Below are 12,922 nucleotides of genomic sequence, written 5' to 3'. Positions count from 1 at the left end.
AGAATGGTTTTTAAAAATACGCAGGGAAGTTGTGGAGCTAGATTCAAATGGATTCTAAAGGGTGCTGACTAAGTATTTGATGGGAAGGAGTGTGTTGGGATATGGGGAGGGGGACCAGTTGTATTCTCTTTTACAGAACCAGCACAATTTGACAAACTATATGTCTGATGCCATTCTATGAAAATGCAGCATTTCCCACAATTTTATTTCCTTCAATGCAAGTATATCTTAGCATCTTTTAGTCATAAAGTTGTACAGCCTAGAAACAGGCCCTTTGGCCCAACGCATCACTGCCTCAATAATTTAGTATCTCTTTATCAGCCGTGTTCGCTTTAAGAAAAATAAGTACCACAATCCCTACCAAGACTAAAATCCAGATAGGATCCTGGTACATCTCAAATACATTCTGTCCAGCCCTAAGAAAACCTTTCTATTATGTGGCAACCAGAATTACACACATTTAACCAGTCTAGCCAGTGTTTTATAACTTTGCAACATAACATCCTGAATTTTATATTCCATGCCCAATCTAAGAGAGCAAGCACAACCTATATCTTTTTTTCACCACTTTATTCAAAAAGATATAGGTTGTGTTTGCCCTCTTAGATTGGGCATGGAAAGAGATAGGGTAGATAGGGCAAAAAAAGAGATAGGGTAGATATTTGAATCTTTTTTTCCCCATGGTATGGACATCAAAAGCAAGAGGGCATAGTTTTAACGTGAGAGGAGGGAGTCGTAAATGAAGATTTGAGGGGAAAGAGTGCCTTTTGGTTATACAGAGAGTGGCTGATATCTAGAACTTGCAGCCAGAGGATGTGATACAGTCAGAAACAATCACTATGTCTAAGATACATTGAGACAGGCATTTATATAGACATGCACTTTAATAGCACATGGTCGAAATGTAGGAAAGTGGGATTTGTACGGATAAGCCAAGATGTTGGTATGGATATGGTGGACCAAGAGGCCCATCTAGTTATTATACAACTCCATGACTAACAGTCGCATTATAGTTACATTGCAGAATTTGGATGATCTTGGCACAGTCCAAAACAATTCAGAATTCTAGGAACTTAAGTTCAGTTAATTAAATTAATCTGGAAAAAATGATCAGTAAAACTGTATAACTAGATTTATTTTTATATAAAATTCCACGTTTCTCCAATATCCATAGTGAAAGAAATTTGCCATCCTGACCCAGATTCATACATTACAGAGAACATTAGAAATGGCCTATGGAATGGCATTATAAAACATCTATGTTAAACATCAAAGCCTCGTCAAAAGCACATCTATCCAATTTGACCCTGTAAAATAGCCCTGATTACTATATGACAACTTGGACAAAAAAAAATTAAGAGTTGATCCACCGTCAAGCAAGCAACAACCCGACGCATTGTAGAGTAGTAGAATCGTACCCTTCAGCCATCATTCCCAATCGTCAATTAACTTCAAGTGTGATCTGCTTTGCAGTAGGTCACACCCAGCAGGGACAAGGAAACATGCTTGACCGGATCCCCTGAATTTTCAGAGACTGAGAAATTCATACTGATTATCACCTAACATCCTCTCGCAGCTACTCCTCCACATTGAACACCATTGAAAGAAGCACCATGAGAAACAACATGTTTGAATGTATGTATGCACCTTAAGAGGGTTCAAATGGCTTCCATGAAACTTACAGAACAGAAATTCCTAATTGGTTTTGTGGCACATCTTAACATGGAATAATACAATATGGAAATACTTTGCAATTCCTTCAACATCAGTAAATCAAATTTCTAGAAATACCTATCCAACCACAGCAATTTAGGACACAAAGAGCTGAAGTAACTCAGCAGGCCAGGCAACATCTCTGAAGAACATATCCACGTTCTCCAGAGATGTTCTCTGACCTGTTGAGTTACTCAAACATTTAGTGTCTTTATTTTGTCAGCCAGCATTTGCTGTTCCTTGTATCAACAGCAATTAGGACTTCGGCAGATCAAGTAGGTAGCTCACCAGCAGCTTTGTAACACGAAATATTGGCAGATTATAAATACTGGCCTTGCCAATGACATCCATATCTGTGAAACAGTTAGCACAGGATACGTGTTCCTGTCCAACATTCCCCATTGATAGGCTATACTCTGTGCCTCTCTCTTTCTCATTTCCCCTAGAATGAAACCCTAAGACTGCAGCACCTGTAGCAGTAATTATTATTGACAAATTGTCTTAAAAAAATGGCCTAGCAGCAGATTGCAAGGTAGCTTCCCTGGGAATAATTTACTGAAATCTGGGAATTATTTGCTGAACCCTAGGCAGAGAAACCAATAAGACGAGCCTTGATCCCAGGTTGGAACTTCACCTCCTCAATGTCTTTCCATTTGGAAGATGCCCATAATGTTACCAAGAATCTTTGTCTTCCAATATCTTTGTGAAAACCAGGATACCTGAACGATTCCTTGCTTTCACCAAATTAGGATCTGGAGTCTGGTGCAATGTCTCAGTGATCCATGTCTAGGCCTAATTCTTTGCTTTTCTGGCAGACGCCGAATGAGATGACAGCAATATTTTGTCACTGCTCTGGAATTTCAAAATCTAATTTTACTTTACAACTTTGTTTTAATTCTTCGAATTGGAGCATTATCTATCTTTTGAAGACTACAAGTACAAAAATATAGAATACAGTAAAAAGTGTAATGACTAAACCTCCCCCCCCACCAACTCAAAATCCCCCTCCACCTTTAGACTGAAGAAGAGTTCCAACCTGAAAATCACCCATCCTTTTTCTCCAGAGATGCTGCCTGACCCACTGAGTTGCTACAGCACTTTATGTCTACTTTCAAATGCTCAAGATCTGATTGTCGAGGCCACTCAAATTTCTACCTCAAATTCTTTATAACAAGGCATATTTTATCCCCAAGAGGGAAGTGTAAGATATGGTCACTGAACCTCCCAAGCCCATTTGCTCATTCAGTATTGTGACAGACCTACAATGTCTCCAGTAGTCCATGCTATGGGAATATTCTTCAATTTCCTTAGAATTTAGAACTCTTCTTTTCTGTCCTGGACATGCCCACAAACTGAACCTTCGCAGCCCCGGAAAGATTCCAGAAAATCCCACATGTGAAGAAATTATTAATAGTATAAGAAAATAACTGCAGATGCTGGTACAAATCGATTTATTCACAAAATGCTGGAGTAACTCAGGTCAGGCAGCATCCCGGGAGAGCATTCCTGCTCTCCCGAGGTGCTGCCTGACCTGCTGAGTTACTCCAGCATTTTGTGAATAAAGAAATTATTAATCACAGTTCCAAGTGGCCAACCTGTTTCGAGATTATGATTCTAGTCTTCGACATCTACCCGAGGGAAATGATCACAGAGTAGGCCTTATAAAACGGATGCCAAAACATATACATTTTAAATGTAAATACTTCTCATCCTTCTAAATATTGACCATGGGCATATTCCAATCAATTGATAACCTTTCATCCCAATAATTAGTGCACTTTTGCTGCATTTCCTCTATGTATATTCTCCCTGGCAAAGGACATCAAAATTACACACAGATCCAACTCATTTTTAATAGTGGAACACCTTCCTTTACAGTCTTGTCCTTGTTCAAACTTTGGAAATGAAGTCTGATTATTCAACATGTTCTATTCTATAAATTTCTTTATGGAAAAATAAGATTACCTCCAATGTTCTGTATCAATATTGCAACAGCAACCATAACCTGCAAGGAAACAGAACAATTTTTGAATTGGAGGCGGGAGCATTAAGCGTTTAATGATCATTTTGTCATTTAATATTCCATCTGCAGTGTAAAGGTGCCTAATATTGCTGATTATTCTGGTGATGCAGTTTTAACCCCTTCCTATCACATAATAAAGCAACATCCTAATCAAGCAAATATTTTGTTTAGTCGAAACAATTCTTAGCTCTCAGTTTGTACAACAAACAGATTACCTGAAACTGTTGACAGGCTGGTCAAGTAAAAAAAAATAAAAAGAAAAGTAGCTTGCTTTCAATGAATGGGATGATTTACAGTGCTCTGCTCATATGCAGGGCCTATCGCCAGGGAAAGAGTAAGTGCTTGTCAGGATACCTGGATGCAGCACAACAAAAGTACATCACATTACCTTTCCAGTTGTCTTGAACGCACAAAACCCAAGGTCTTCATAGGATGTCAGTGCTATCAATGTATAAAGCAGATATAATTAGTGGAATGGGGCTCCCTGTTTACAACCCAAGTTCAAGATATCATGAACATAATTCAACTCTTTACTTTTCAGTTCTTTTATAACAACTGGAACACTCCACATGCATCTAATAGAATAGAATATTGAGCATTATTAATTAAATGAACTATGACATTGGATACTTCAAAATGAAGGTATTATACACTTTAGGCAACATTGTTTTGATCCTTTTGAGCGCACCTGATACAATTAGCACAGAATGTACAAGAGTTTGGTCTTTCACTCACCAGTCTGTTGACATAACTCCAGTAGCAGATGAACCGAATATGCAGCCAAGATAGCAACTATCAGCAAGAGAACACTGCAAGAACAAAACATTAAATACGCAACAACATATATGTAGCACTTTACCTGTAATAAAATTAAACTATTGTAGTTAACAAAGCACATAACCCCTAAATTTTACTGAACATTTGTTACCAAATGTAACAAACCATTCTTGATTTATAATTTAATGCAAACAAATTTGATTAGACCATGAAACCATTTGGTGTTCCAACAGGTGTGCTGGTTTCTATCTTCATAGGTATCATTGCTATCACTCGGTAATATTCTCATCCCATTTGGTTCAATTGTAAATTTTATTCCTGAGATTTTACAGGCATTATTGCAGCTGGCATCCAAATGCAGTGCAAAGGTTTTGCGCTGTTGAATTAAAGAGGTGCAGACAATCTGTGCGGGTGTGCAAAGATCACCCTTGGAGATCACCTAAGGTGTATAAAGACATGATATCGAGGCCAAGAACTTGACCAGCTGAAGTCCCTGGCATCACGAGCCAACTCCAGGACCTCAATGAATGCTCCTCGCCTACCTCATAGAACAACTGACTTCACACCGATTCCAGGGCCAACCAGGAGCAGCCCCCCCCCCCCCCCCCCCACCTAAGGAATGTGGGAAATTGGTCTGCAATTTCACACCTCCAACAATAGCCCAGAAATGACACATCCCAAAGTTTTATTCATAATAGCCAGGAACTTCAACCAGGCTGTCCTCAAGAGTGTGTTACCAAAATGCTATCAGCACACCTCCTGTCCCACCAGAGGCCCATAATGCCCTTGACCACTGCAATATACCCAAAGGCACCTACCACTCCATTCCCCGACCACACTTTGGAAAATCTGACCATCTGATTGTGCTTATACTCCCTGCTTACAAGCAGAAATTAAAGTGGGAGGATATGATACAGAAAATCACACAGTGCTGGTCTGAGGAAACAGATGAGATCCTTCGCAACTGCTTTGAGTAGGTAGCCTTGGCCAAGAAAGCACTCCAACCGCTCTACACCATCCAGCCTCCCCACCATCTACATTTCCTGCTGTGTTGGAAAAGCAGCCAACATAATCAGACCGTTTTCACCTCAGTTAATTCCTCTTCTCCCCTCCGAGTGCTGGAAGTCTGGCTGAATGCTCAGCCCACTACTGGCACTCCCACAGCAATAAAACAGTTTAAATGGTCACCAAATGGCTCAGTAAGAAATACATCACAAGGCAAGGCAATCCAGAGGTTTTGCACTGGTAACAAGTTTAAAAGAGGTTAGTGGTCATTGATCTTGTTACTACAGGGATATCTGTGGGGAGGCCTATGCAGTCAAAGAGCTGGAGGCAAGGACTTCCATTATATCCAATAGGAGGTGATGATGGAGATCGCTGGAATCAAGCAATCTGCCAACACGAGAAACATCCACTGGCAGTCCCCAGCAATAGCCTGAACTCATATGAGGCCAGCCAACATACAGCACCGAGCCCCAGATGTCAGTGTTCAGTCATCTCATTGCTCACCCCAACCTCCCCAACACCAGCCCTCAAACATTTAGTGCACATTGTCTCAGTGATTTACTCTTTACTATGTAGCAACGAGATCACCATTTCATTGCTACAGAAGAGTCATCAAGAGGACAAGGATCCATGTCAAGTTCCTAACACAATGGGCCACATCTCAAACACGGTGTTAAAGTGCAGGGTGGATGTAACTGTTGCGCTCAGACTCGAGGATCAAGTATTATCTCACATAAGCAGTGAAAGCAGCGCACTGTAATTACTTTAAAGTTTACCTATTTTTGATTGATTGGTTTTATGGTTTGTATTAGCTTTTCTGACATCAACATTTAAAAGATACCTGGACAGGTACACAGATGAAAAAGGTTTAGAGGGATGTGGACTAAATATGCATAAACGGAACTAGCTCAGATGAGACACCTTGGTCGGCAAGGACAAGCTGGGCCTAAAGGCCTGTTTCCATGCTGTGTGATTATCTTTACCATATGATAATTATCTATTATTAATTTTTTTCTGTCTACTCTGACATCATATAAAGAATTTTAATATAAATATTTTGGCCATTTCATTCATGGCCCTTATAAATATCAAAATCTGAGTGAGAATCCCATATTTCGATCAAGACAAATAATTCCGATCAACTAGCAAACTAAATTACATCCTGCTACGTTTTGCTTTCTTACCTGAAACCAATAATACCTGTATTAGCCATTACAAAAGCCAAACCAAGGATGCCACTTCCCATGATTGCATGCGTTACGTTAAACACGGAGGATGCGAAAGAAGCTCGTGATGATTCCTGTTGTGGCGGTATCTGCCAAAATAAAGAAACAGTACAATGGATTTCAAAGTACAATTTCAGAGGACTGACCATACAAGGAGAATTAACCCTACACCAGTTCGTCACACCCTTTTGTCAAGGTGATTGCAGTCCCATTGCGTTAAAATGTATTATAGAAATTAAAATATTGTAACATTGACTAACCATTTTCTGATGTATACATGTAGCAGAACATTAGTTGCAAGCCATAATTCAGATGATATTATAATGTACTTAATGAATGAGGCCCATGTAGATTCTAATTACTTCTTGGTTGTCAGATTGGGATGGGAATGTGTATGGTTTAGATGGTTTCACAGCATACATACATTGATTTCTGTGGCACTCCTCAATCAAGCTTGGGACATGTTGGTCGGTGTGGGCAAGTTGGGCTGAAGGGCCTGTTTCCACACTGTATCACTCTCGAAGCCTTTATCCTGGAATCGGCTCTTTATCGTATTAATATCAGCTGAACCCAAGTATGTCAGCTAGATGTACGCATGTTATAATGCAGCATCACAATACATCACATATGAAGAATAGCCCAGCGCTAAACACTCCTTGATTTACAGTGCCAGTCTTCCTTGCAGGGGTTTACAATCCAGTTAACACTTTCTTTAGATTAAAACATTCATGTTTACTCAAAGGCAGGGTTTTTTTCGTTACAAAAAGCTACCAAAATCTCTCTGGCAGCAGCAAACTGTGACTTTGATCAAGTTTCCCCCAATTCCCTCAAAAGCACATTAATCTTGCAAATTAAAGGTACATTGCAACTCACCTCCAAAATATTTCCTATTATCTACAAGCAACAAGTCAAAAGAATGATGAATCAAGAGAATATTCTACATACACCTTGGTGAGTGCATCTTTATCAACTTTCATGAAGGGCAAATAGACAATAAAAAGTGCAGATGCTGGAACCTTAAGCCAAAAATAAAGTGCTGGAGGAACTCAGTGGGTGAGGCAGCAGCTGGGGTAGGAATAGACAGACAAAGGTTTGGGCCAGGACCCTTCTGCTGTCTATTCCCTCTGCATATGCTGTCTGACCCACTGATTTCATTGAGCACTTTGTTTTTGGTCCATCAAGGACAAGGAATGCCAGCTTTGGATCTAACACTACCAGCCACTTCACCAGGTCGCATAATAATGGTCAGTCCTTCAAGGTTGATAAAATCCAGATCCTTTAAGGACACACAGAAATTACAACTACTGCTGGGAAACCAGCAGTGCATTGAAAAGCTCCCTTTGGTACACTCAAAATTAACTAGTAAACCAGGGCAAGATACAGCCCACGAACACCTGCAAAATGACATACACTAGCTTCCAGGAACAGATGTTAAGAGATGTGCTAAATCTGGGTGCAGCCTTGACAAGAGCTCTTTGAGGAAGAAACACTTCCCACAGCACAGCACTCTCCATTAAAACCCTATGAACTATTTGCTTTAAGGTTGTGAACGAATGATAACTGATGCTATGCTATGCTGTGTTATGCCATGCTATTTTTTGGCTTGTGTAAACAATTAATTGTCTGTCATAAGATTACACAAGTGAATTATATTCTTCTGACTTTTTATGAATAAAATATATTTTTTTTTTTTAAAAGGAGAATTCTGAATACAAGTATCTGAAAAGATGCAAATAAAAGTATTGGGTGGAGAAATGTTGGGAAAGTCAGGGTTACAGGAATACAAACTAGCATAGCTACGAGGTGTCAAAATCCCTTCTCATGCTGTAATTAATACCATTCCATAAAAGCATTCACGTAAACAAATCAGTGCCCAAGAAAGAGTTCAGAAACATTTGTGCCATGAAACTTTTGAATGACATGCTCTGTGGAAGGATCCCGAACGCCGAGCCTGCTCCAATATCATGACCGGTCACCAGATGAAGAGATAAGACGACAGATCAACTAGTTGCAATTAATATTTGCAAATGAGGAGAGAATGTCTTGAATACATATATCAATGAGCTATGGATGACTATTAGTTACAGGGTTTAGACTTACAACAGTTATATAAACTCCGCACCTGTAAGATTCTGCCTTACTATTGGTTATCCGTACAATGCCGACAGGATGTTCCTCAATCTGGGATGGCAACTATTCTGCCAGCAGAGTGGTGAACACAGCACAGTCCATCATAGGCCCATCTCTTCCATCCTGTCACGTTCACAGTGTGTTGCATCAGAAAGGCTAGAAGTATCATCAAGGATGCCTGCCAGCCTCGCCATTCTCTTTTCTCCCTTCTGAATTGTAAAGGTTACCAGCAGTCATAGAGACAGTGATACAACTAGGACATAGACCCATTTGGGCTACTGAGTCTATGCAGATAAACACCACCCATTTACATTACTCCTGTATTATTGCTGTTTTATTAAAATTCCTCCCCTAACCCCCATACAAACAAGGGACAAATTGGAACTGCAAATTGATTTACCAACCTACGTCTTTGAGATGCAAGATGAAACCAGAGCACCTGAAGGAATTCCACAGTCGCAGGGAGAGCACCCAAGGTCAGGATTGAAGCTGAGACCCTGGTGCATGTGATGCAGCAGCTCAACTAGTCATTCCACTGTGCCATCACTGAGCCACGGGTACAATCAAAATTATCCTCTCTGCAAATTATTCTTCACCTTGTTTCCTCACCCGAGGTTGCATTATTTAATCTGCTCACATAGAGCCTCATTTTATTTTTATGGCAGCTGAAGATACAAAACAATTCAGCTCAGTGACCCGCCAAAAGAAATGAGAAAAAGTGAGAAACGAGCAAGCATTAAGTTGCAGAAAGCAAGTGGTGCCATGAGAGTAAGGTGGAAGTCAGGCAGCACAATCAATTTTTATATCATCAAGCAGAGAAATGAATGTTGGAGGTCGATTATTGTAACTAGATAATTTATGAGATCCAACATAATTCATTCTAAAGGAATGCTTTCAGGTCCAGAGTTGGCAACCCTTCTTTCCATTTCATATGTTTTCATTGAAAAGCAAAAAATGCAGATGCTAGAAATCTGAAATAAAAATTAAAAATCCTGGAGAAACTCTAAATCAGGGAGAAACAGATTTAATGTTTTAGTTTGATGACCCTTGAGCAGAACTCAGTGTTGACTATGTTTTGTGCAGTCTAATATTTTAATTCTCCATCCCTCTCCCACTGATGTCTGTCTGCGGCTTCCTACATTGTTATAACAAGGCTCAGTTTCAGGAACAGTACAAAACAGTCATCCCTGCACATTTAACACAGGCAATCCTGAAAGAAGATACTTGGGAAGGAACAGTGTCGCAGCTGGTAGAGCTGCTGCCTCACCGTGCCAAAGATTCTGGTTCAAATCCAACCTCAGATGTTGTGTAGAGTTTGCACATTCTCCCTGTGCCCAAATGGGTTTCCTCTGATATCCCAATTGACGTGTGGATTTGCAGGTTAATTAGTTACTGTAAATGGCCTCTAGAGTGCAGGAAGCGGATAAGCAATCAAATAACCTAGAACTAGTTTGAACAGATAATCAATGGTCAGTATTGCCTCTGTGGGCTGAAGGGCCTGCTTCCAGGCTGTATCTTTAAACTAAAATTGATCTGGGAAGTCAAGCCAGGACAAGACCTTCACAGTGAATGGTAGGACCATGGGGAGTGTTGTAGAGCAGAGGAATCTAAAACAGTCCCCTGACAGTGGTGTTACAGGTAAATAGGATGTTCTAAGTGGCTTTCGGTACTTTGGACTTCATCAGTTGTGGTATTGAGTATAGACGTTGAGATGTTACATTAGAGTTAATACATTGGTGAGGACACATTTCGAGTATTATGTTTTTGTCACCTTACTAAATGAAGGATGTCATTAAGGTGGAAAGGGTGCAGAGATGATTGCAAGGGCATTCCTGCCAAGACTTTAAGGCCTGAGCTGTAGAGAGAGGCTGTGCAGGTTAGGACTTTATGCCTTGGAGTACAGGAAGCTGAGGTGTGATATTATAGATGTGTACAAGAACTAGAAAATATATGTTTAAGATGAGAGGGGAAAGATTCAATAGGAACCCGAGGGGCAACTTTTTTCACACAGAAAGTAGTGGGTAGATGGAACGGGCTGCCAGAGGAGGTAGTTGACGCAAGTACATTAGCAGAATTTATGACATTTGGACAGGTACCTGGGTAGGAAAGATTTTTATATATATATATATTAGACTGAGGTGGACCCGTTGGGTCCAAATCTCTCCTTCGGGCCTCTCCTGGGGCAACCCTCTCCCAACTGACGATCCTGCGGGCCCGGCAACCCTCTCCAACTGAGTGTCCCCCGGGGCCGTGGATGGGCGAGGGGGGACAGGGAAGGGGAGAGGGAGCCACTCACCTCGGCCCAGTGCCGACAATGCTGCAGCCAGAGCGAGCCGTGGACCCAAAGCCTCTCCTGTATTGGTCTAGCACCCTCCCCTCCCCCATTCCACTCACCCACTCCATCCCCCCCTCAACACCCCTCCTCCACCCTCTCGCCCCACTCCCCGACAACCCCGTCACCTCCCCCCCACTGCCACTCCCCTCCCACCCCCACCTCCCCCAACTTTCCCCTCAAACCCCCACTCCCACCCCCACCCCCACTCTCCCCCTCCAACTGCGCAGGCTCGGACCCGTTGGATTTAACGGGCCCCAACTGCGCAGGCATGGACCCGTTTGTTCTGCGCACATAAATAAGTACTTTAAATTGAACTACCCCCCTCGGGCGACGCGTATTAGATGAACGGGACCCAACTGCGCAGGCGCGGACACGTATTAGATGAACGGGACCCAACTGTGCATCCCTTATTGGCCGTCACTCGGGTGGGTCCCATTGTGACGTCACATGCTGAACATGGCAAGCAATCGGTTTAATAAGATAATTTTAAAACTTTAAAATCTCTCTAACTTTAAATATATAAGACCAATTTGAATGAAACTTGGTTGAAAGTGTCCCCAGGACAATGGCGAGTAAGGTGGTCCTAAAATTGCTGCGCTATCGTGTGGGTGAAAACCACACACACAAATGGAAGAAAAAAGCACACAAGAAATGGACAACGGGACTAGATAGACAGACAGACAGACCAAATGCAGGCAAATTTGACTAGCCTAGATGGGGCTCCTAGGGCAGCAAGGGTCGAAGGGCCTGTTTCAGTAATGTACGACTCTACGACTCAAGTTGCACCTCATCTTTCCTCTTACATGAGAACATAGAACAGTGCAGCACAGGAACAAGCCCTACGGCCCACAATGTCTGTGCCGACCAAGTTAAACTAATCTTTTCCAGCTGCATGTGATCCATATCCATCCACCCCCTGCATATTTATGCCTTTAAATGCTGACACAGAAACCCCTCTAGCCAACAACTTCCTCAAAACTATTCAGTCAGATTACTCAGCACAAGCTAACTTGTTTTGATCAGCAATTATTTGCTTAGGCTCAAGCACTCTGGACCCAGTGAAAGACTTCAAGAACTTCCCTAAACTCACAGCAATAAATCAATGCAAGTATGAAGTTTCTTAACCCCGCAACATTCATTCTCATTATATTCGTATTTTTCTGGTAGTATTCATTGAAGACAAGACTCCTATTCTAATAGGTGGTCTGTACAGAGTTTGTTCTTTCTCCCTGTAAATGTGTGGGTTTTACAGGGGATGGGGAGGTTTTGGGGCGGCACGGTGGCACAGCGGTAGAGTTGCTGCCTTACAGCAAATGCAGCGCCGGTGACTCAGGTTCGATCCTGGCTACGGGCGCCGTCTGTACGGAGTTTGTACGTTCTCCCCGTGACCTGCGTGAGTTTTCTCCGAGATCTTCGGTTTCCTCCCACACTCCAAAGACGTACAGGTATGTAGGTAAGTTGACTGGGTAAATGTAAAAAATTGTCCCTAGTGTAGGATAGTGTTAATGTGCGGGGATCACTGGGCGGCGCCGACTCGGTGGGCCGAAGGGCCTGTTTCCTCGCTGTATCTCTAAATCTAAAGGGAGGGGGGAGAAAGGGAAAGGGAGGTGGGGGGAAAGGGAGGCGGGGAAGGTCTATGAATGGTCTTGATTTCACTAGAGCCTTCTGGGTTTTGGTTTGTTTTTCATTAATATTGGGTTTTTTATTGAACTT

General features: G+C 41.8%; 1 protein-coding gene across 1 annotated transcript in view; it reads right to left on the bottom strand.

The window, feature by feature from the left end:
- The window catches only part of slc38a6 (solute carrier family 38 member 6), a 57,961-nt gene that overhangs the window by 43,166 nt on the left and 1,873 nt on the right, over positions 1-12,922 (bottom strand). The window contains exons 2-5 of the mRNA XM_078406760.1: positions 6,703-6,833; positions 4,472-4,545; positions 4,125-4,177; positions 3,679-3,718 (exon numbers count right to left, since the gene is read on the bottom strand). Coding sequence (XP_078262886.1) covers positions 3,679-3,718; positions 4,125-4,177; positions 4,472-4,545; positions 6,703-6,833 — 298 coding nt within the window. The remainder of the gene's footprint in view (positions 1-3,678; positions 3,719-4,124; positions 4,178-4,471; positions 4,546-6,702; positions 6,834-12,922) is intronic.

This window comes from Rhinoraja longicauda, chromosome 10 (genome assembly GCF_053455715.1).
Source record: "Rhinoraja longicauda isolate Sanriku21f chromosome 10, sRhiLon1.1, whole genome shotgun sequence".
Classification (NCBI taxonomy): domain Eukaryota; kingdom Metazoa; phylum Chordata; class Chondrichthyes; order Rajiformes; family Arhynchobatidae; genus Rhinoraja; species Rhinoraja longicauda.
Note: the sequence above shows the minus strand (reverse complement) of the source record. Positions and strands in the feature narration are given on the sequence as shown.